General features: G+C 38.6%; 1 protein-coding gene across 3 annotated transcripts in view; it reads left to right on the top strand.

Annotated features, from left to right (window-relative positions):
• The first annotated feature begins 2,981 nt into the window (after window positions 1–2,981).
• Window positions 2,982–26,295, top strand: part of mcf2la (mcf.2 cell line derived transforming sequence-like a) — a 134,226-nt gene continuing 110,912 nt past the window's right edge. For 2 of the 3 annotated variants that reach the window (XM_062060995.1, XM_062060966.1), the window contains exons 1-3: window positions 2,982–3,139; window positions 7,567–7,680; window positions 9,190–9,261. In XM_062060995.1, the coding sequence (XP_061916979.1) occupies window positions 7,614–7,680; window positions 9,190–9,261 (139 nt within the window). In that variant the 5' untranslated portion in view covers window positions 2,982–3,139; window positions 7,567–7,613. The remainder of the gene's footprint in view (window positions 3,140–7,566; window positions 7,681–9,189; window positions 9,262–26,295) is intronic. The other variant, XM_062060987.1, reaches the window with a different exon arrangement.

Genomic DNA, 26,295 nt, shown 5'->3' with positions numbered 1-26,295 from the left:
ATCACTGATGGTGGAAACTTTACACTAGACTTCAGGCAACGTGCATCCTGTGCCTCTCCTGTCTTCCTCCAGACTCTGGGACCTCGATTTCCAAAGGAAATTCAAAATTTGCTTTCGTCAGAAAACATGACTTTGGACCACTCAGCAGCAGTCCAGCTCTTTTGTCCAGGGTCAACGCAGCCGTCTACCAGCAAGTTTTAGAGCACTTCATGCTTCCTGCTGCTGACCTGCTCTATGGAGATGGAGATTTCAAGTTCCAACAGGACTTGGCGCCTGCACACAGCGCAAAATCTACCCGTGCCTGGTTTACGGACCATGGTATTTCTGTTCTAAATTGGCCCGCCAACTCCCCTGACCTTAGCCCCATAGAAAATCTGTGGGGTATTGTGAAAAGGAAGATGCAGGATGCCAGACCCAAAAACGCAGAAGAGTTGAAGGCCACTATCAGAGCAACCTGGGCTCTCATAACACCTGAGCAGTGCCAGAAACTCATGGACTCCATGCCACGCCGCATTAACGCAGTAATTGAGGCAAAAGGAGCTCCAACCAAGTATTGAGTATTGTACATGCTCATATTTTTCATTTTCATACTTTTCAGTTGGCCAACATTTCTAAAAATCCCTTTTTTGTATTAGCCTTAAGTAATATTCTAATTTTGTGACACACGGAATTTTGGATTTTCATTTGTTGCCACTTCAAATCATCAAAATTAAATGAAATAAACATTTGAATGCATCAGTCTGTGTGCAATGAATAAATATAATGTACAAGTTACACCTTTTGAATGCAATTACTGAAATAAATCAAGTTTTTCAAAATATTCTAATTTACTGGCTTTTACCTGTATATGTATATATATATATCATACCTGGAATTTATATAGCGCTTTTCTAAGTACTCAAAGTCGCTTTACATGTTAAAAACCCATCATTCATTCACACCTGGTGGTGGTTAGCTACTTTCGTAGCCACAGCTGCCCTGGGGTAGACTGACGGAATTGATATATACATATATGTATATATATATATGTATATATATATATATATGTATATATATATATATGTATATATATATATATGTATATATATATATGTATATATATGTATATATATATATATGTATATATATATATATGTATATATATATATATGTATATATATGTATATATATATATATGTATATATATATATATATATATGTATATATATATATATATGTATATATATGTATATATATATATGTATATATATGTATATATATATATATGTATATATATGTATATATATATATGTATATATATATATATATATATATATATATATATATATATATATATATATATATATATATATATATATATATATATATATACATACATAGCAATGTGTAAAAGTCATAAACTCACACAAGTTCTGTAAATAATCCACATTTGGAGCACAGCATCACAGTTTTCACAGCTTTTTGGTTAATAGAGGTAGAAAGCGTTTTGAAGTAAAGTTCCAATTATTTTTTAAAGGCACAAAAGACAGGTCGGGTATTGAGAAACTTACATTTATGAGTATAAAACTTAGCCAATATTGTGCTATTTTTTTAAATTTTGTTTTTTATTTTTATAAATCTTTATTTATTATATGCAACATTTACATACAAGCAAAGAAATAATAATAATCAAAACAAGTACAAAAACAGTACAAAAACAGTAAAAAAAAAAAAGCGCCAGGGGGTTGTGAACTCAATAAAGTAACTAAAATAGAATGCAAAATATATATATGTAACAAAATGTAAAGCCATAGGCTCACACAAGTTCCGTAAATAATCCAAATTTGGAGCACAGCATCATAATTTTCACAGCTTTTTGGTTGTTAGAGGTAGAAAGCGTTTTAAAGTAAAGTTCTAATTATTCTTTAAAGGCACAAAAAAACAGGTCGTGTATTGAATATTGTGCTAATTTAAATTTTTTTTTTTTTTTATAAACCTTTATTTATAAATTTCAACATTTACAAACAGTTGAAATTAATAATCAAAGTAAGTACAAAAACAGTACAAAACAGTATAAAAACAGTACAAAACAGTGCCAGGGGATTCTAAATTCAAATTACTAAAATAGAATGCAAAAAATATATTTATATAATAAACAAAGTGCAAAGCCATAGGCTCACTCAATCTCAGTGAATAACTTAAATTTGGAACACAGCATCATCGTTTTCACAGCATTTTTGATTGTTAGAGGTAATGTTTTAATGTAGAGTTCTAAATCTTTTTTTAAAGGCACAAAAAACAAGTCGGGTATTGAGAAACGTACATATATGAATATAAAACTTAGCCAATAGTATAATGAGGTTGCAAAGGTAAAATTCCTTTTCAATTTTTTTTTCAATATTGTGCTAAATTAAAGTTTGCCAGTGATGACGTCACAGTCCTGCGACACACTCCTATTAAAGTCGCCTTTCTTTCCGATACGAGTCCCAGAGAAAACATGCATCCAAAGAAATGTCTTTTCCTAAATATATCAGTGTTAAAAATGTAGATACGGGTTTGTATTGATTATAAAATTTGCTGTACTCACTTAATTCTACCACTAGGTGCCACTAAGTCTTTTCTATTCATTTCCCACATGGTCTGTACGGTCATTGTTTGTTTTTTGGACCAAATAACTGTTTTTGCAGTCAGGTATGTATAATGTTTCATTTCGTCTATAAAAAAATGTGAAAATGTATTTTTATGCTGATTTATCCGTCTTCATCATCGGGGTTTATTTAAAAATGTTATATCGCCACCTATCGGTGACACTAATGCTAGCGCTTACCATGACGGCGCATACTCAAAGACTTCAAATATTATCTCTTATATCCCCCCCCCGTTCATCGTGTGTATTCAACAACCTTTTTGTACGGAAGTAAACCGAATAAAAGGTTAAAATAAATTTTACAAAAAATTAAAACGTTAATTGTCCGATATTGTCATTAGGGTATGCTACGAACACCTGTTGGGTTGTGACACAACTTTTTTGGAGGGCCGTGAACTAAGCACGTGATTAAACAAAGAGCTAGCAAAGCTTTCCGTGCCTTCGTTTGGCGGGGAGGAGTTCAAATACATTCTGTACATTTTGACGCGTCATTGCGACGTCAACATTTTACCGGTAGGTATTTTCTAATTAGTACAAACTGGTTTTGGTGAATAATGCTTATAAGGGGAACGCTTGACTGTCGTCTCTCTGATTAGCTACCTGTCACTGGGGCTACTAAATGTTTAACTCACGGTTGTCTAAATATCATTAAGCTGGCTCTTTGTGTCTGAATTGTTAAAATGTTGATATTTAGTTATGTGGCTGGAAAGTGTGAAGCAATTGTTTATCCCAGGGATGTCAAACTGGTTTTCATTGAGGGCCACATGGCAGGTACAGTCGTGGTCAAAAGTTTACATACACTTGTAAAGAACATAATGTCATGACTAGAGGTGGGTAGAGTAGCCAGAAATTGTACTCAGGTAAGAGTACTGTTACTTTAGAGATGTATTACTCAAGTAAAAGTAAGAAGTAGTCACCCAAATATTTACTTGAGTAAAAGTAAAATGTTGTGAAAAAAATACTCAAGTACTGAGTAACTGATGAGTAACCTGTTTGTTTAATGCACAAAAACATAAAAATAGCAATGAGCAAATTCTGAGCCAGGAATATCTCTTAAGCAACTAAAACAATAATATATATTAAATAATAATACATTAACATAAAAAATTAAGGCAAATTGAGCCACAATAACTTAACAGCACCATAGGCTCAGTAGGCAGAGATTACAAAGGAAAATAACAAGTTAGCCTTTACGCAAACCATAAACTGATAGGTGTGGGCTGCACGGTGCACCTGGGAACACACTGTGCACTTCTGATTGGTGTTTCTATGCATGCGTGAGTGTGTGTGTGACTGTGCGTGTCTCTGTCTGTCTATGAGGCTGCAGTGCGTTAATAAATGTCCCCACACGTTGTACATTTGACAGTGATTCATAGCAGGGAAGCTAACAACAGCCTACGGTGACAGCCAAAATAACTACTAACATAACTTACCCGCGATGTGCTTCCAAAAATTTGACGTTGAGTTCATGTAAGCTTAAGCTTGTTAATCATGTGACTGCCTGGCTCTGTTTGATTGGTGAAACGGAGTCAAACGTCACCAGTGACTGTATTTGATTGGTGAAACGCAGGCATGCGATAGATCCTACTTTGAAGGTCTGTCTGACAAACCAAAACAAACAAAGCGTGCATTAACAGATCGATAAAAATCAGTGGCGAGTAGCGAGCTGAATGTAGATAAATGGAGCGGAGTAAAAGTAGCGTTTCTTCTCTATAAATATACTCAAGTAAAAGTATGTTGCATTAAAACTACTCTTAGAAGTACAATTTATCCCAAACCCAGCCGAGTCATACCAAAGACTATAAAAATGGGACCCATAACCTCCCTGCTTGGCACTCAGCAACAAAGGGTTGGAGTTGGGGGTTAAATCACCAAAATGATTCCCGGGCGCGGCGCCGCTGCTGCCCACTGCTCCCCAAGGGGATGGGACAAATGCAGAGGACACATTTCACCACATCTAGTGTGCGTGTGACAATCATTGGTACTTTAATCTTTAATCTTTAAAAAAAGTTACTCAAGTAGATGTAACGGAGTAAATGTAGCGCGTTACTACCCACCTCTGGTCATGACTGTCTTGAGTTTCCAATCATTTCTACAACTCTTATTTTTTTGTGATAGAGTGATTGGAGCACATACTTGTTGGTCACAAAAAACATTCATGAAGTTTGGTACTTTTATGAATTTATTATGGGTCTACTGAAAATGTGACCAAATCTGCTGGGTCAAACGTATACATACAGCAATGTTAATATTTGGTTACATGTCCCTTGGCAAGTTTCACTGCAATTAGGCGCTTTTGGTAGCCATCCACAAGCTTCTGGTTGAATTTTTGACCACTCCTCTTGACAAAATTGGTGCAGTTCAGCTAAATTTGTTGGTTTTCTGACATGGACTTGTTTTTTCAGCATTGTCCACATGTTTAAGTCAGGATTTTGGGAAGGCCATTCTAAAACCTTAATTCTAGCCTGATTTAGCCATTCCTTATCACTTTTGTCATTGTCCTGTTGGAACACCCAACTGCGCCCAAGACCCAACCTCCGGGCTGATGATTTTAGGTTGTCCTGAAGAATTTGGAGGTAATCCTCCTTCTTCATTGTCCCATTTACTCTCTGTAAAGCACCAGTTCCATGGGCAGCAAAACAGGCCCAGAGCATAATAGTACCACCACCATGCTTGACGGTAGGATTGGTGTTCCTGGGACTAAAGGCCTCACCTTTTCTCCTCCAAACATATTGCTGGGTATTGTGGCCAAACAGCTCAATTTTTGTTTCATCTGACATCACATGGACAAAGATAAGACCTTCGGGAGGAAAGTTCTTTTTGTATTCTGGCAATTTAGCTGCCAGTTTTTCTACCGTAAAAACAATTCCATTTACAGTAATACATCGTTAAAAACAACAACCGTAGATTTTACAGTCAAAAACTGTCAGCTCAGTCAACAGAATTTTAACGCAAAAAACAGTAGTAGTTTTTTTCAATTTACAGTGATATGCTGTAAAGAACAACGTAAAATGTATTGTAATTTTTATTAATTTGATGGGTAGTTTGCTGTAAAGTTAAGTATTTGTATTTATTTTTGTTTAGACAAAAACATGTTTGTAAAGTATAATAATATACTCTAATATTTGTTGCAATATTAGATACTTTTAAAGTTTAAAATGTATCCGTGTTGGCGCTAGGAATTTTCAAAATGGGGTCCCAGGGACCCCATCAACTCATAAAAATGGGGTCCCACTTTTTTGTAAGCGTTTTGAAAACAAATGATAAATGTATGCATTATCCTGTTATATCTCACATTCTGTATTGTATTTTGGGCAAAGGTTGCCATAAATGTTACTTAATTTATTTAAAAAATAATACAAAAGAAAACACATTTTTATGCATATATAAATGTATTCAGTTATGAACATTCATTCACTTTCTTTCCTTCATGGATCTAAACCCTACCGCTGCCGTTAGTTTTTTCTATATTTGTATTTAATAAGTTGTAGGTGTATTTATTTCAGTATAAAAGTGTAAAAAGTTTTTTGCTTCGGTCATGAAATGATAATGGTGTGCCAGCCAGGGCATACATATATTATTTATTTAACGCTTAAATCTCTAGAGTCTACATCAACTTCAGATATATCCGTTAATTCTAAGTTTTGTTTTATGTTTTGTATGTTGTTTTTATTTGTTTGTTTTTGTGCCCTTTTTGTCAAGGAAAACTTTTTTTAATGGCACAAAATATGCAAAATCTTCTACAAATAAATATTTTTCAAAGTGGAATATTTGATGTGAAGTAATCGGAACCTTGGATAGGTCAATAATTCATAAAAACATTGATTTTGATTCAATATTATGTTTTGAGCAATGAGTTTTAAAGAAAAAAAATAGCTTTGTTTTATTAGTCAACATTGCAACTTTTTATAAATTACATTTCACCTGTAACTTTTTTATTCCACTTTTATGTTTTTGTTTATTTTAATAGTATTTTTAGAATGTGCCGTGGGCCTTTAAAACATTAGCTGCGGGCCGCAAATGGCCTCCGGGCCACACTTTTGACACCCCTGCTATAGATAATAAAAAATAAAATCTGATAAATCTATCGATTAAAAAGCAAGGGGATGAAAATTTGACCCGGCAAATATAAACAAAACAAATCACCGGCGGAAAGCGATAATCGAAAAATTTAAAAAACCAAGCAAACTGGGTGGTAAAAAAAATAAAATCTGCGTGGGCTTCCGGAATTGCGCATCCTTTTTGATTTCAATGCGTAAAAAGACACAAAAAGTGTGTTAACGCCAACACTGATGTATGCAATTTCAAGCAGTACATATATTTTTTCTGTCAAAAAGAAAAAAAGCAATTACATTTAGCGAGAAAATATTAAGTACTTTATTAACACATCATTTCCAGGTGTTTGCGGGCCAGATAAAATGATGTCGCGGGCCAGATCTGGCCCCCCTGGCCTTGAGTTTGACACCTGTGGTTTATCCACTTAACTGTACGACCTTCTAAGATTACACAATTTATTGTAGCATTAACGCCCATTTTCTGTTTAAACAGGCAAGTCCAGGCTTCGAGGTAATGGAAAGCTTGTGTTCCACATTTGTAAATACATCAATTCAGTTTGGACTTGCCCTCCCATGATGTAAACGTGGGTTCCCAGTGTCACATTGTGCTGCATGTGGACTTGGCCTTGGTCTTTATTTAGTCTGGCCCATCACAAGATCTCTGTCCTTATGACTGGAAGCCATGCTGCTGTATTGTTAAAAGCCATGAAAGGAGCCACTGTGAACAAACTGGTAATTGGACCAGGAATTTTTGACAACCTCTTATTTGATTGTTCTGGGACTAATAAAGAAAAACATGTCACCTCATGTGTTGGCTGATTTGATTCTTGAATTTGTTTGTGCTCTCTTGCAGTCGTGTTCAGCGATGCGGTTTGCTTCTTTCAGGGCAAGACGGTCACGCTCGGGGTCTTGGCCTTTTTCTCCTCACCAGGATGGGCGTAAGGCTGTCTGTAGAAGACGAGCTGGAGCAAACGTTGGAGGTGCTGTCAACAGTCAGTGGTAGGAAACCTTTGCTTATAATATTCTGGTAACCATCAAAGTAATACAGATCAGGTCAAAACTTACTACATTTTTGTCAAGTCCAAACAAGCGGACCGATGTATGAATGACAGCAGGTGGATGCACCGGTCAATGAAGCATTTAATTGTTTTGCCTGTCACACCGTGTCATCGCCAGATATAAATGAACAAAAATGGTAGAGTTGCACACTTCTGCACACAAAATATGAATGACCATTATTTTGCTTCTCTGCAACAAATGGTTTTTCACGCGCACTTGCACGTACACACCCAATTCAGACTTCCAAGACTTCAAAGATTCTTGATTACCGGTGTTAATCGCTGGGCGCTGAACGATTCAATCCGATTTCTGGGGTGACTATTCGATTCAGAAACGATTTTGGATTCAAACTAATTCTCGCAATGTATTTGGTATAATAATTAATAATGAAACTTTTTCAAGACCGCTTAAAGGTTATAAAAACTCCTTCTGGTTGCATGGAGATGGCTTAAAAACGACTTTTTAAAAATGGATTCCTGTAGGAAAAAAAAATCATATATATATATATATATATATATATATATTGGTAAAAAAGTTTGAGAACCATTGCTAAGAGATTTGAGCAAAAAAAGGGAAAACAAGAAATCCTAAATGGTTTTATGTCCTGTTTGACTTTCTGTCATTGTCAAATAACTGCCAGTGTATCGTATACCTGTGAAAAAATTAACATTTTAAATTTGAACATAAAAAAAAATCACGTATCATAAACAAACACAGAGACATCGAGATCCCGATGAGGACGACGAGCATGCAGATGAGCTTCCCTGAAACGGTTTCTCACAGTCTGTGCAGACATTTTTTGGTTATGCAAACCAATTGTTGCAGCAGCTGCCCGGGTGGCTGGTCTCCGACGATCATGGAGGTGCACCTGCTAGATGTGAAGGTCCTGAGCTGGTGTGGTTACATGTGGTCTGCGGTTGTGAGGCCGGTTGGATGTACTGCCAAATTCTCTGAACTGCCTTTGGAGACAGCCTATTGTAGAGAAATTAACATTTAATGCACCGGCAACAGCTCTGATGAGCATTCATGCAGTCAGCATGCCAACTGCACGCTCCCGCAAAACTTGCAACATCCGTGGCATTGTGCATTGTGTGATAGAACTGCACATTTCAGAGTGACCTTTCACCGTGGGCCGCCTAAGGCACACCTGTGCAATAATCATCATGTTTAATCAGCGTCTTGATATGCCACACCTGTGAGGTGGGATGAATTATCTTGGCAAAGAATAAAATGCTCACTTAGACCGATTTAGACACATTTGTGAACAATATTTGAGAGGAATAGGTATTTAGTGTGTATAGTAAACGTTTTAGATCTTTGAGTTCTACTCATGAAAAATGGGAGCAAAAACAAGTGTTGCGTTTGTATATTTGTTCAGTGTAGTTTTGTTATAGTTTTCTTATGTTTAGTTCTTTATTTCCGTGTTAGCGCTCTTATTTTGTGTGACAGGTCCATTCTGTTGCAATTTGGTTTGGTTGGCGGTGATTCCGAATGATGCGGATGACAGCAGACAGCCGGCAGGTAAAATCAGCATTTAATTCCATCAACAGGACACCAAAATTTGAAACGCACCGATGGAAGTGCACGTGCAGCTTACAGTGAAAACGTAACTCTACTAGCACGGAGAACAAATAAAAAGTGAACCATAGCATATACAGTGGAACCTACAAGTATAACCCATTTATCATTATTTATAACCTTTATTTACAAACTTAATTGGTTCTCGAACATGGTTCGTGAATAGAAAACTTTATTATAGTAAACCAGAGTTCCACATAAACAATGTAAATATGAATAATAGGTTTCAGCCTCGACAAGTCCCTATTTCAGTGAAGGTTTGTACGCTTTGAGCACAATATTAAGTGATATACAGTTTTGTATATCTAACAAAAATCAGAGGGTTATGGATCAACTTCCTGCGTAATAAAAGTCAAAACAACAGGCTTCTGTATACTCTGCTACCACACACACACACACACACACACACACACACACACACACACACACACACACACACACACACACACACACACACACACACACACACACAAACACACACACACAGATGTCACTATAGTGCCCTTTCACAGACAAAAGCACAAAAATCCTTAATTTTAACAACCATATTGCTACAATAATAAACATTTAAAAAATACACACACATTAACAATGGCAGAGAACTGACCAGAAAGGAGCAGACAGAGGAATGGAAAAGGAACTGGGAGAAGTAGAGGGGAAGTGTATCAGTCTGTGTTTGTGCTTTGGAAGAGTGAGGGGCTGCTCTAGAATGAAAGAGGAGATGGTGTCTTCTCCTCCCCTGTGATATAATTCTGTTCTGTCATCTTTTCCCACATAAGACCGGCTTTATCACAATTAAAACTTACTGTGCTGTGGTCATGCTTGTGAGTGCCATAAATGTACTCCTCGCAAATAGTCTTTCTTTTTTTTAACTCCACTGTGGTCTGTCGAGTATTTGGGAGTCTTAATAAATTGGCAAAACATAGAAAAGGCCCACATGCTGGAGTTTAGAGATCTGACTGCATATTTAGGGGTTCATAAATCGAGGTTTCACTGTAGTTAGTAACAGCGCAAACTGTCGCATGTAGTGAACATTGATCCGGCAAAGACTGGAGATGTAGGACCGGTATAAGAAACCCTCTGATTATTGTTCTCACTTGCTGCCAATAACTAATTGCTAATCATAGGCAAGGGGTGGAAAAACAGCGCTCAGAAAACTGGGGTGAAGCATACTTGCCAACCCTTCCGATTTTCCCGGGAGACTCACGAATTTCAGTGCCCCTCCCGAAAATCTCCCGGGGCAACCATTTTCCCAAATTTCTCCCGATTTCCACCCGGACAACAATATTGGGGGCGTGCCTTAAAGGCACTGCCTTTAGCGTCCTCTCTCACCTGAAAAGGAGACCATTATATATGTCTCCGTTATCCATAGGTTTATCTATAACCCATAAAGTAGGCAGGCACGGAGCTATTTCTCAGCGTGTGTTTATTCCAGCCGGTACGTTAATACACTGACACACAACATCCGGATTCCCATCATGCATTGCTTCAAAACTACGGCAAGTAGTAATGTCCAAAAACATAACAGAGACGAAGCAGAAGAACAAAGAAGAGACATGGCGACGACGAGTAAGAAGAAGTACGCTTGCAAGTTCCAAAATGATTGGAAAAAATTATTTCAGTTCATCCAGGACAGCTCGAACGGGAAGGGGTATGCTGCCTGCAAATTTTGTAGATCAGTCTTCTCCATTGAACACGGTGGATGAACGGATATACTCATTCAAGAACGGATTATTTTTATATCTCCCGAATTCGGAGGTCTCAAGGTTGGCAAGTATGGGGTGAAGCCACTGTAAGACAACACACACCAAACAGGAGGCGGGAACACAAAATAAGAGCGCTAACCTGGAAATAAGAACTAAACATAGGAAACACTAGAACTAGACGTGACCAGATTCTAGTCATAATTTGAGGTTTCCGATACGATTCAGGGACAATATTAGTTTAATTAGAACAATACGATTCAGTGAGTTGAAATCGATTTAGTAACTTTTTAGCCAAAAATTCAACAAGTTGGGACTGTGAAATAAATACCGTGTTGCCGTTCTCTAGGAAGATAACATGGCCTTAACTTCAAAGTCAGATATTCCACATTTTGCGAGCAGAAGTTTGAAATCACCTACAGTGCACCATGCTTGTTGAACGAGGACAGACATTCCTGAAGTTGAAATTTCTTCATTAAATTTTCCAGATACTGAACATTTGCCAGTAGTATAACTGGAAGAGTTAGCCTTACTTGGCTAACCATGGTCAGCTCCTCCCCTTTGCCGCGCTTTTGCTTTGGCTTGTTGTCGTCTGTTGCCCCCCCGTCTGCAACGGTCCGAGCATCTGATGTGGAGTTTGCATGTTCTCCCCGTGACTGCGTGGGTTCCCTCTGGGTACTCCGGCTTCCTCCCACCTCCAAAAACATGCACCTGGGGTCTGGGGATATGTTGATTGGCAACACTAAATTGGCCCTAGTGTGTGAATGTGAGTGTGAATGTTGTCTGTCTATCTGTGTTGGCCCTGTGATGAGGTGGCGACTTGTCCAGGGTGTACCCTGCCTTCCGCCTGAATGCAGCTGAGATAGACTCCAGTGCCCCCTACGACCCCAAAAGGGACAAGCGGTAGAAAATGGATTGATGGATGGATGTCCTTCGAGCTCTGCACAAGAATTTGAGGGAAATAATGTTTACTCAGAGACCTCTGTGACGTCTTTATTTAAAAGTGCTAAAAACAACTTTATATAAAGTCTGCTGTTCTTCAAGCCAATATTTTATTTTCTAGTATCGAAAAAATCCATTATGTTACCTTTTTAAAGCGATGTTAGATCTCTATAAAGTATATCTTCTGGAAGGCCAATTATCTGAGCACAGATCAACATTTTTTAACCTTAGGAATATAAATCAATTGATCGATATATAGATCAACCCTTTATGCAAAGCTCCCGCCTAAATGTACAAACTAAATCGATATGCTTTAGGAAATAATGGAAAGAAGTACAAACAGGTTTCCCACATGACTGCAATCTAGCTCATTTCATGGTTCTGCTTTTAATTATGTGCGGTAAAAAGGTCTATGCAATATTTGTTTTCCAATATTTGTTAAAATTATGTGCTTGTTGAGGGTAAGGTTACAAGGAACTCTTAAAACATTAACACATTTATAAAATCACAAGCTGATTCAAAGTTACTAAAAAAGATAAGCTTCAAAACATTTAAACATTTGCAGCAACTTTCTGAAAAAGCTACTGTGAATTTTAGGCTGCAAAAAAAAATAAATTTTTTTTAAAAAGCCTGCAAAATCCTGGAAGGATTGTACTCCAATAACTTAGATGGTACAGATATAAGCTAAATAAATACACAAATAATTAATTGATTGTGCTAATAATCAGCACTATTGACAATTACAAAACATTGCATGGGACTGAAGATTAAGGAAAAACGCCACCTTTGAAGCATCCATCCATCCATTTTCTACCGCTTGTCCCTTTTGGGGTCGCGGGGGGTGCTGGAGCCTATCTCAGCTGCATTCGGGCGGAAGGCGGTACACCCTGGAACCATCCACACTAGCTAAAACTAATGTAATCTAAATGAGTAAGAGAGAACATATTTTGAAATATATGTAAAAAATAAAGTAAAATACAATAATTAATATATCAAATAGTGTGAATAACAGTAGTAATAACAGCAATAAATGAAATAGAAAATTAAATTAATAAAAAATTAGGAACTCAAGAGGAGTTCAAAAGGATCAGTAAAAAACCGGATTAAAAAGGTGTGTCTGGTAAAGATAAAAGGCCAGTGCCACAGGCCCTCAGGGTTGATATGGTAAAATAATATAATAATAGGATAATATTGAATTTACCTTGTATGTGTGCTAATTGCCCACAGGGGTTATAAGTATTGCTTATTTTGACTGGTGCCATGCATGCATGGATGTAATATTGTAGATACCTCGGTATTGCGATTTCAAAGACTTCCCAATAATGCTGTGACGTGTGACGGCATCAAATGAAAACTTGGTGAGTGTTTTTTTTCTGGCGCTTTAGCGTTGGCCAGGTCTGAAAATGAACAACTTCTCCCAGAATCCTCTGTTCATAGTAAGTCAGAGGAATTTTGTTTTTTTGGCCGTTGCCTGAAAATGTCATTAAAATTCATCAAACAAACCCTGGTGAAAACATGACCTCTAAACATGAAACAAAAATATCCACCGAATTGACATCTGCAGTCCTCTTTGAATAAATGTTGACATAACAAGGCCTCCACTTTGCATCCGCGTTAAATGAAGATCCGGAGGACAAATATCATGACCTCATGATCTGACAGCTGTGGTGCGACAGGTTGCTCTGCTGGTACAAGCATGCAAGCTGTAACTCGACCTCTTTTTTTCTACTGTACGTTTTCTAAAATATAAGAGTCGTCACAGAGCAAGTTAGAGATACATTTTAAACTTTTAAATGGAGAAAAAGTGTGTGTTAAATTTGCTGTAAATAAATGAGGCCACTTCACATTTAAGAAAAAGAGCTGCGGGTTGGGTGGGGGTTATGTCCGAGACCACCCTTCTCCTCCCTCTTCCTCTGATAAAGCAGCACAGACATCAAGTAAAATAAACACACACAACAGTGTCGTTAGTGTTAGCATGACATCAGTTGGATGGGACCATGTCTCTGGTGGAGGTGATTCAAGAGGTCCAAACTCTGTTGAATCAATTGCTTCATAATGTGTCTTTTGGCCCGCTCAACCGAAACACATTTACCGGCGGCCGTTATCCCATTCCAGGTTGGTGTTCAACTTCTTTGGTTCATGAATCTGTACCTTGTTATTGTGCAAGCCTGCGGTTGTATTCCTTTAAGTGTAGAGGCACCCGATTGCTCAATTGACCGGGCTGTGGACAGGGTTGAGGTCAGTGGGTTAGCAATTTGCAGGTTCGGTCGCTCTTTTGCTTCAGTTTAGGCGGCTGCGGGCATTTGTACTGCAGATGGGCGGTGGGTGTGGAGCTACCAGTGGTTGGCGTTGCTGTGTTGGGTTAGAGTGGTCGGGAGGCTGTGCTTGGTGGCCGTGTGCTGATGGACCTGTGAGGACTGGCTGGCGTTGGCTTGCTGGCTGGCTTGGGTGCCCACATGTGGACGGGATGTGTTGACTTCTTTCCCCGTTGAGGCATCGTTTGCCGGTCATGACTTGTGTGAACTCATTGCTGTGTGGGCAGCTTGGATGCAGTGTTAACATTGTGCATGACGGCTATGCAGTTTTTGCGTGGGGTTGTCTGTGTGGACTTCGCAGAAATGTGTTGGTACGGGCGGGCGCAGGCTTTGTTCGGCAGGGGGCGGACCCCTGTGGTATCGTGTCGGCCAGGTGTGGAGCGGCTGTTCACTAAGTTTGCATTTGTCTGGGAGCGTTCTGAAGCATTTGCAGACTTAAATGGGGAAGAATAGGGGCGAAAAAGTGTTAGCATGACATTAGCTGGATGGGACCATGTCTCTGGTGGAGGTGTTTCAAGAGGTCCAAACTCTGAGTCAACTGCTTCACAGTCAGTACGTGTCCACGCACTCAAGTAATCTGATTTCTCAAATAGTTCGGCTCTAAATAAGCTTCCTGCAACCTATGGAAACACCGTCATCCGATCATGTTCGGTTTATGAAAAATCGGACTAACACACCTGGATTATGCGATTGAAAACCAGAGACCCGGAGGACCCTTCGTATTGCACATGCGCCAGTTTTAACACGAGGGATACAACCCGGAAGCAGATACTATTCAATAAAAACGATGCAACAATTGTAATGAAGAGGACACTTGTTTATTTGCTTCACAAATTTAAACAGAACATTTTGAAGTGCAACGATGGTAGAAAAAAAAGCTAAAGAAATGTAAAATGCCAGTTTAATTCGGACTGAAATACAAATAAGATGAAAGATAAGGAAGCAGATAAACTAAAGGCGAACAACTAGACGTACACAAACCTCTTCACGCAGCATTTGTGCAAGCCAACTGATTAACTTTTCGCACAACTGGCAACATTGTTCAGAGAAATAGCAAATTTCCTCTCGGATATCAGTCGGGGCCAGAACGATCATTTCCTTCGGATTTAAAACTCTTTCCATCAATCCACAGAGCCTTTTGAATGAACTTTGAGACATTCAAAAGTTTTGTTTCCATGATTTTCGTCCGAAAATTCCTTCGAAATAAACATTCCGTCGCCTTTCCTTGCATCCGACCCAATACATTCTTGGTAGTAGCGTCATGTCCGTAGCACAATCAAAGATAATTTCTTGAGGCTGTCTGCTATCTAACATCAGCATAGCCATTAGAGGCGTAAAATTTGTCATCTGGGCCAATATTACAGCGGACATCAGTTAATACAAGTTGTAAGGATCCGCAAATCCTAGTGTGATGTCATAGGTCAACCGGAAAAGTAATTCAGTTATCCGTGCTAAAAGGACATATGCGGCACCCAATGTACGAGAGGCACATGGTGTATGACCAATAGTTGCACTTGGGGTGTGCATGGACACTTGGACTCCACACACAGGTGTAAAAAAACAAAACAAAAAAATAACTATTTGAAAAATCTAACTAATTTAGTGCATGGAGACGTAGTGAATGTGTCTTTTGGCCCGCTCAACCAAAACACATTCACCGGCGGCCATCATCCCATTTCGGGTTAGTGTTCAACTTCTTTGGTTCATAAATCTGCACCCCGTTACTGTGCTCGGCTGCGGTTGTACTCCTTTAAGTGTGGAGGCACCCGCTTGGCCTTAGTAACTGATTAGCTCTTGCAAGTGGTTCAATGCTAGGAAGTAGGTTCACATGCTGACTTTCCACCAAAGGTTGAGCAACAAATGGAACTATAAAAGCAGAACAAGATCAGCAAAATAGCATGCTAGAAGTTTGTCCCCGTCATGTCTCTGTGTCTTTGCTGCCGTGGAGCTGGAGGCAATGACAATCCTAAACACTTGCAGATTGACAACTCAGGTGAGTAAAGATTTTGATACTTTTTTTTTGTTGTTGCTAGTTGATATTTACAAAAGAAGCTTCCATGGCCAATCAATATTTGTGTAAGACAACCGGGCATGTTGCCTAGAACAGTGTTTTTCAACCACTGTGCCGCGGCACACACTAGTGTGCCGCGGCACACACTAGTGTGCCGTGAGATACAGTCTGGTGTGCCGTGGGAGATTATCTAATTTCACCTATTTGGGTTAAAAATATTTTTTGCAAACCAGTAATTATAGTCTGCAAATGATGTGTCGGTGCTGTCTAGAGTTCGGCAGAGTAACCGTGTAATACTCTTCCATATCAGTAGGTGGCTGCAAGTAGCTAATTGCTTTGTAGATGTCGGAAACAGCGGGAGGCAGTGTGCAGGTAAAAAGGTGTCTAATGCTTAAACCAAAAATAAACAAAAGGTGAGTGCCCCTAAGAAAAGGCATTGAAGCGTAGAAGGCTATGCACTGAACTGGCTACAAAGTAAACAAAAACAGAATGCTGGACGACAGCAAAGACTTACTGTGGAGCAAAGGCAATGTACACTACCGTTCAAAAGTTTGGGGTCACGTTGAAATGTCCTTATTTTTGAAGGAAAAGCACTGTACTTTTCAATGAAGATAACTTTAAACTAGTCCTAACTTTAAAGAAATACACTCTATACCAGGGGTGGGCAATTAATTTTTACCGGGGGCCGCATGAGCAACCCGAGCACTGCTGGAGGGCCACATCGACAATATTTCAATTAAATTTTGCTCAATATTATTTTTGATGTATACCGTAAGATAAATAATAATAATAATAATAATAATAATAATAATTAATAATAATAGTAATACTTCAACATAGTGTGTGTAACAGCATTCCATGACTAATATAAATAAATTAACATTAATAATAAATGACAGTAAAATAAGCACACGTATGACTGAGGAGTCATAGTGTAACTTTGTGTGGTGTTTGAGTTGTCCGACTTTTTGTGTGGCCATAAACGCAGCAGTGGTTTAGTGCTATGCGTGTTGGTGACAGATGACAAGTTGGTTTTGGCCTGGTTTGTACGGCAGAAAATGACTAGTTTTTCGAGATAGAATTGTTTTACTCATGTTTTTGGTGTGGTTATGTCCGAATATAAACAGTTTTGCTCAATAAAATGATCGATATAATTCCTGTCCTCGAAGCATCTCGATAGACGTTACAATAATTGAACGGTGTTCAATTGAACGGTGTTGACGAACACCGTTAGGGCCGCTTGTTGTCACTGTCACTCAAAGTTGCATTGCAAAATTACATAGAATAAATATGTTTATTTTGTTTAGAATTCAGATGGGATTTGATTTGGTGCGCGGCATATATTTGCTGCGCGCAGCAGACCCTTGAGCAGTGCGCAATTGCGCAGGCACGCACCTTCGAGGGAACGTTGCTTTGCAGTCCATGTCTTGTTGGAAACGCGCCATTCTTCATCAACTTTTCTCTTTTTAGCGTCTCGGGTGTAAACCGTGCATCACTTGTCGCTGCATGTGCACCTTCACTCGCAGGTTACACACGGACACATGCCCATAAATAATACTTTTCAAAATAAAAGCAGCACAGTTGTATTGCGCGCACGACATAGATGTTTTTTCAACTTTATTTTGTAATTTGTGATTGCAGCTGTTCACATTCACTCACAATCACGCACACGCATACGTCAACACGGAAGTAATACAAATAACGATTTTCAAAACAAAAGCAGCACCGTTGTATTGCACACTCGACATAGATACTTTTAAAAATTTATTTTGTAATTTATAATTGGCCTCACGCGGGCCGGACAGGGACGCACAAAGGGCCGGATGCGGCCCGCGGGCCGCAGAATGCCCAGGTCTGCTCTATACATTGCTAATGTGGTAAATGACTATTCTAGCTGCAAATGTCTGGTTTTTGGTGCAATATCTACATAGGTGTATAGAGGCCCATTTCCAGCATTTATCACTCCAGTGTTCTAATGGTACAATGTGTTTGCTCATTGGCTCAGAAGGCTAATTGATGATTAGAAAACCCTTGTGCAATCATGTTCACACATCTGAAAACAGTTTAGCTCGTTACAGAAGCTACAAAACTGACTTTCCTTTGAGCAGATTGAGTTTCTGGAGCATCACATTTGTGGGGTCAATTAAATTCTCAAAATGGCCAGAAAAAGAGAACTTTCATCTGAAACTCGACAGTCTATTCTTGTTCTTAGAAATGAAGGCTATTCCACAAAATTGTTTGGGTGACCCCAAACTTTTGAACGGTAGTGTACATCCGAACATGACATGACAATCAACAATGTCCCCACAAAGACGGATACAAACAACTGTAATATTCTTGATTGCTAAAACAAAGTAGATGTGGGAAATATCGCTTAAAGGAAGACATGAAATTGCTACAGGAAAATACCAAAAAAAAAAGAGAAAAAGCCACCAAAATAGGAGCGCAAGACAAGAACTAAAACACTACACACAGGAAAACAGCAAAAACCTCAAAATAAGTCAGTGTGTGATGTGACAGTACACCTACTTTGAGACAAGAGCTATAGTGATGCATGCTTGGTTATGCTTTAAAGTCATATCCAACAATTGCGACAACGACTTTTTACTGTCAACTGTTTTTTGTTTTTTAATGATTCCCGCTGGTGGTGTGCCTCCGCATTTTTTCAACGCAAAAAATGTGCCTTGGCTGAAAAAAGGTTGAAAAACACTGGCCTAGAACACGAAACCAGACATGTCCAAGGACTTATCTTGTTTTGTGGACATTTGGTGTTTGAGCATTTTTCTAAGTAAACACCGTGATCCCTCCGGGCCGCTGATGTGTGTTTTGAAGGCAGCGCAGTCGCTATCAGTCGCTCGGATAATGTTAAGACTTTCTGGACTCTGGTCTCTTTAAATTGCTAGAAGTGTAGCGCAGAACAAACAAATATGTATACCGAACTATGAGGGCATCAGATTGCATGAATGTGGACTCAAGACTCTTATTTTGGGCTCAAAAATATGTCAAAATGGAGCTTAAACAGTCTTCCCGGCTTGTCTGATTGTCGTCTGCACAGTGAGACGCAGGGCGGGACCAGACGGAGAAGCCTGATCGCGCTAGTTTTGACAGGTGCACATTTGTGTGTGTGTGTGTGTGTGCGCGCAAGGGAGGCAGACAAATACAAATGAGGAGAGTAGGACGAAGCAGGAACTACTCCTTTCTTCACCTGTGACGGTGGTGAAAATGGAAAGGGAGGACGAGGAGGAGGAGGAGGGAGATTGGGAAGTGATGACCGGGTGCGTGAGTAGGACAAAGCTCGGAGGTGAGAGGTTTGTCTCCATCTCACTGGCAGAGATGGAGAGCTACTACAGATACGCCAGGTGCTGCCAACAGCTGCATTGTAAGTATGTACTGTACATGTGCGTGTGTACACTTATTTCACCTGCTTCCAACTATTGCCTTAATCCTTATGCATACCTACTAAGCACTGTTTGCATGAACTGTCTCTTAACTCATCGCGTTGTAGATCTATACCACATGTGTACCCTTAAGGTCTGTAGAACGTTCTTATTGGAAGTCCATCCCAACTTAAACTTTTTAAAATGACATAATTGTAGTTTGTGGTTATTAAAGTGTCAATTGTGACACATGTCATTTTACAGCCTGGGAGAAGGAGCAGCTGGCTATAAAGAACAACATCCTGGTTCATAAAAAAAACCAAAAACACCACATTTGCACAATTGTGTGTTGGAGAGGTGTGCATGCATTTCAACTGTTGCAATTGTAAGTTTATTTTTGGACTATGGATGCCTGTCAGGGGCTACACTGATCCATTTCTTTTGGTCTTAATTTAGAGCCAGCATGTGTATTTTTAGTACGAGCTCTTGTAGAAAATGCTTTGTCACCTACAGCAGGCAGCTGCCGTCTTTTCACCCACTTGCTGAAATATTTAAATATATTTCTAGTAGTTCTACATCAAATCCAGCGAATAAGCTGTTAAAGGGGAGCTATGATGTGTATTTGGGATCTGCATATAATTCCCAAAAATGTGAAATCAAACCATGGAGAGATATTTATACTTTTTTTTTCTTTTTCATACTTCCTCCAAACGAGCCTTTGGGCATTTTCCCAATTTGTGACTTTTTCCTAAGAGTCATGTCAGTAGATATTAGGGCTGTGAATCTTTGGGTGTCCCACGATTCGATTCAATGTCGATTCTTGGTGTCACGATTCGATTCAAAATCGATTTTTTTTTTCCGATTCAACGCGATTCTCGATTCAAAAACGATATTTTCCCGATTCAAAACGATTCTCTATTCATTCAATACATAGGATTTCAGCAGGATCTACCCCAGTCTGCTGACATGCAAGCAGAGTAGTAGATTTTTGTAAAAAGCTTTTACAATTGTAAAGGACAATGTTTTATCAACTGATTGCAATAATGTAAATTTGTTTTAACTAATAAATGAACCAAAAATATGACTTATTTTATCTTTGTGAAAATATTGGACACAGTGTGTTGTCAAGCTTATGAGATGCGATGCAAGTGTAAGCCACTGTGACACTATTGTTCTTTTTTTATATATATATATATAAATGTCTAATGATAATGTCAATGAGGGATTTTTAATCACTGCTATGTTGAAATTGTAACTAATATTGATACTGTTGTTGATAATATACATTTTTGTTTCACTACTTTTGGTTTGTTCTGTGTCGTTTGTGTCTCCTCTCAATTGCTCTGTTATTGCAGGGTTTGGTTTTGGAATTACATTGCATTGTTATGTTATTGCTGTGTATTGTTTTGTTGGATTGATTAATTAAAAAAATAAAAATGAAAAAATAAATAAATAAATAATTTTTTTAAAAATGAGAATCGATTCTGAATCGCACAACGTGAGAATCGCGGTTCGAATTCGAATCGATTTTTTTCCCACACCCCTAGTAGATCTCTCCATATATGGTAGAAATGTATCCAAAGAGCTTTGCACGAGTCCGCCACCATTCTAGTCAATAAGTTCCTTTATTTTCCTCTATCCTCTTGTTGTGGGGCAGTCTTGCTCATATATGGACATTCATTCTCCGCTGTTGTCATTTCTAATACAAAGTAGAGAATAGTTTGAACTAATATCTGTCATTAGACTCTATATGGAATTGCTAAAAACTACAGCATGGCTGACATTGAGAGGACACAGTCGAAGAGCAGGCACGTAAAAGAGACCGCTGACAAAACGGCGCATCCTGAAGAGACGGTCAGAAAGAAGCTTGAGGATGGTCTGTAAAACGGCTACTAAAATGTTGACCAAAAAAAACACCATTACATGTTATGTAGACCACAAGAAAGTGTTATTAAATGTAGGGGAAAAAATGACAATACAACGAATTTAAACTTAAATTTAACATTGTTTTTAAAGGGGACCTATGATGTTTTTCATCTACATTTATAGGGGAACTGCACTTTTTTTTCTTTCACAATCCATATATTGATCCCAGAGAGGTAACTAACGTATGCTGTATTGACATTCTGAACCGGTGAGCTTCTGCATCGCCTCTGAGTTAGTAAAAGTTAATTCTAGATTATAAATCATGCCTTTCACTTGTATAGTAGAAGGCTGTGGCCATAAATCGAGAAGTTGGTCGACTTTGACATCCAACTTAGACCCGGGGACGGCGAGAAAGACACAAAAAGATGCTGGTTTCATGTTGTTGTTTTTTAATTCCTCATTTAAACGAGAGGATATGAACATCCCATCAGTCGGCATCCCAGTGAGCGCAGATATTGTACAGTAAGGGATTATTTTATTATGTTCGTAGTAGGGCTGGGCGATATGGCCTTTTTTTAATATCTCAACGTTTTTAGGCCATGTCACGATACACGATACATATCGCGATATTTTGCCTTAGCCTTGAATGAACACTTGATGCATATAATCACAGCAGTATGATTATTCTATGTGTCTACATTAAAACATTCTTGTTCATACTGCCTTAATATATGCTTATTTTAAACTTTCATACAGAGAGGGAAATCACAACTAAGTCAATTTAGCAAAACTGTATTTATTATTCAGTTATTAAGCAGTGGCACAAACATTCATGTCATTTCAAAACAGAAAGTGCAAGATTGTCAGAGACATTTTAAAATAAGGTATTAGTGCACTTTTGTGCATGATGTCACTAAGACGACAAATCAAAACACTAAAGTAAAGTGCACTTTTTGTTCAGAACGCCACTACAATAGTTTAAAACAAATAAAGTGCACTTTGGTGCATGATGTCACACAAGATATTTCAATAAGTGTCAAATAAAAATGAGCTGCATAATAGGTAATCAAATTGTGTACGTCCTTCGCTATGTGGTAGGTTACTGCGGACGTTATCTCCTTTTCTCCGCATTTTGTTGGTGTGGCACCGAACGGAGATGTTGACATGCGGAGTAAGCACTCTTCATTCTCTAGCAGGTGACTTTTCAAATGATGCTACATATTAGCAGTAATGCTACTTTTTGTAGCAACGCTTTTGCCCCACACTTGACAAATTACGGTTGTCTGTTCGACATATTCCCACTTGAAGCCAAACCACCGCCAGACGATGGACCCCCTGCTGTTTTTCTTGGGAATTAATTCTTCCTTCATTTGTTACCAGATTCGCACCTTCTTTCTCTCGTATTACCACTCGCACCACAGCTAACGTTACCCATGCTGCTACCTCTCTGCTCCGCGAGGGCGTATACGTATGTGACGTATGTAAGAAGGTGCGCTTGTTTAAGTCTCTGTGAGAAGGACAGACTAGAAAGAGTGAGAAGAGCCTGTAGTGTAATGCCCGCAGCTAAAAGCAACTGCGTGAGAACGTATACTCGCATATCACGATAGTCATTTTCTATATCGCACAGAGACAAACTCGCAATATATCGAGTATATCGATATATCGCCCAGCCGTAGTTCGTAGTTTGTATTTCTTGTTCAGCACTTAGCAATACTGTTGCATGATGCTTTGTGTTTCACTGGACCTGGATCTGTTTATCACTCAGCTGCTGAAACGTATCCGCTCAAAAACGCAAGGTTCTGCATCATCATTTATCCTAAAGTAGTCGTTGTTTCTCAAAGTCCTCCATAATTAGTAGTGTTCTTGTTGTGCAAGGAAATAGCGAACGTTGTCTTTGTGAAAATAGTGCGCTGCTGTATGCTTAAAATTATCAATATACATACACTACCGTTCAAAAGTTTGGGGTCACATTGAAATGTCCTTATTTTTGAAGGAAAAGCACTGTACTTTTCAATGAAGATAACTTTAAACTAGTCTTAACTTTAAAGAAATACACTCTATACATTGCTATTGTGGTAAATGACTATTCTAGCTGCAAATGTCTGGTTTTTGGTGCAATATCTACATAGGTGTATAGAGGCCAATTTCCAGCAACTATCACTCCAGTGTTCTAATGGTACAATGTGTTTGCTCATTGGCTCAGAAGGCTAAGTGATGATTAGAAAACCCTTGTGCAATCATGTTCACACATCTGAAAACAGTTTAGCTCATTACAGAAGCTACAAAAATGACCTTCCTTTGAGCAGATTGAGTTTCTGGAGCATCACATTTGTGGGGTCAATTAAACGCTCAAAATGGCCAGAAAAAGAGAACTTTCATCTAAAACTCGACAGTCTATTCTTGTTCTTAGAAATGAAGGCTATTCCACAAAATTGTTTGGGTAACCCCAAACTTTTGAACGGTAGTGTAAATATTAGGTTATTATGAATGCGCCTGTTTCAACATTACATATACTCACAGCATGTATATAAAACTTTAATGGAGATGTTTGGATGTTGTTATTTTTAAAACGCTTTATAAACAATTACCTCCATTGTTAGCTGACGTTTATTTATGAAGTGGAATGCATAAAATAAACTAAAAAACATAGGTGTTCTTGTCTCACATAAGGATTGGGAATAAGCACAATTCCCCCAAAAAGTGCAGTTTTGTTTTTTTTAACTTACATTGCAGTATTTGTCTGAATTTGCACATTTGTGAAATGCATGCATAATGTGTTCATTCATGACACCAGATGTGACCGGCGTATATCAGGTACAAAATGAAGTGATGGACAGTATCAACATTAGTAAGATGCCAATATCGAGCACCTTCATCCAACAATAAATATGGCTTATTGAGCAACGTCTGTAATGTCAGCGCTCTCGTCAGTTGCAACAGGAAATGATAGGTTGACCAAATCTGCCAATTGTTCTGAAATCCTTCCTTGATACTTACAGTGCCCTCCAAAAGTATTTGAACAGTGAGTCCAATTTGTTTATTTTTGTTGTAGACTGAAAACATTTGGGTTTGACATCAAAAGATGAAAATGGGATAAGAGATCAACATTTCAGCTTTTATTTCCAGGTATTTACATCTGGATCTGATACACAACTTAGAAGATAGCACATTTTGTTTGAAACTACCCATTTTTCATCAGAGCAAAAGTATTGGAACATGTGACTGACAGGTGTGTTTTGTTGCCCAGGTGTCTCACAATGGCATTGATTATTCACACAATAAATAGCACTGAATGTCTGAGCTCAGTTTCAGATTGGGTAGGATAGGTTTTGCCTGTGCAGACTGCATTTAGAGGTAGAACCAACATGAAAACCAGAGAGCTGTCTATGGGTGAAAAAGAAGCAATTGTGAATCTGAGAGAAGATGGACAATCAATCAGAGCCATTGCACAAACATTGGCCATAGCCAGTACAACCATTTGGAATGTCCTGAAGAAGAAAGAAACCACTGGTGTACTAAGCAACAGACGTGGAACAGGTAGACCAAGGAAAACATCAGCAGTTGATGACAGAGACATTGTGAGAGCTATAAAGAAAGACCCTAAAACAACCACTAGTGACATCAGCAACAACCTCCGGAGGGCAGGAGTGAAGGTATCCCAATCTACTGTTGGCAGAAGACTTCATGAACAGAAGTACAGAGGCTACACCAGAAGATGCAAACCACTCATTAGCAAGAAGAATAGGAAGGCCAGGCTGGAATTTGCCAAAAGGTACAGAGATGAGCCTCAAAAATTCTGGGAAAAAGTTTTATGGACTGATGAGACAAAGATTGACTTCTTCCAAAGTGATGGAAAGGCGAAAGTTTGGAGAAACAAAGGATCTGCTCATGATCCCAAACATACAAGCTCATCTGTGAAACATAATGTCATGGCTTGGGCTTGCATGGCTTCTTCTGGGACGTCATCTTCATTGATGATGTAACACATGATGGCAGCAGCAAAATGAACTCAGAAGTCTACAGAAACATTGTGTCTGCTAATTTAAAGAAAGATGCAACCAAACTGATTGGGAGATCCTTTGTCATGCAGCAAGATAACGACCCAAAACACACTGCCAAAACAACAAAGGAGTTCATCGTGGGCAAGAAGTGGAAGGTTTTGGACTGACCAAGTCAGTCTCCAGACTTAAACCCAATAGAGCATGCATTTTACCTGCTGAAGGAGACTGAAGGGAGTAACCCCCCAAAACAAACAACAACTGAAAGAGGCTGCGGTGAAAGCCTGGAAAAGCATCACAAAAGAAGAATGCAACAGTTTGGTGATGTCAATGGCTCACGGGCTTGATGCAGTTATTGAAAGCAAAGGATTTGCAACTAAATATTAAGTCTTATTCACTTTAATCTATTTTAAGTTTATATGTTCCAATACTTTTGCTCACCTAAAAATGTTGTGTTCCATTACAATTAATGCTATCTTCTAAGTTGTGTATCAGATCCAGATGTAAATACCTGGAAATAAAAGCTGAAATGATCTCTTGTCTCATATTCATCTTTGGATGTTAAACCCAAATGTTTTAGTCTACAACAAAAATAAAGGAATTGGCCTCACTGTTCCAATACTTTTGGAGGGCACTATGTGTAGTGTGTAGTGTAATGTATTTGCTACAGTGAGTGGTTTTAAAGTCAATTACTCTTAATTATTGTGCACTTGCTGAGCGATTCTGGAACAAACAAAAAAGTAACTTGACTAGATGAAAGCGTTG

Source organism: Entelurus aequoreus, linkage group LG01 (genome assembly GCF_033978785.1).
Source record: "Entelurus aequoreus isolate RoL-2023_Sb linkage group LG01, RoL_Eaeq_v1.1, whole genome shotgun sequence".
NCBI lineage: Eukaryota > Metazoa > Chordata > Actinopteri > Syngnathiformes > Syngnathidae > Entelurus > Entelurus aequoreus.
The sequence above is the reverse complement of the archived record's forward strand: the minus strand, read 5'-3'. Positions and strand labels throughout refer to the sequence as shown.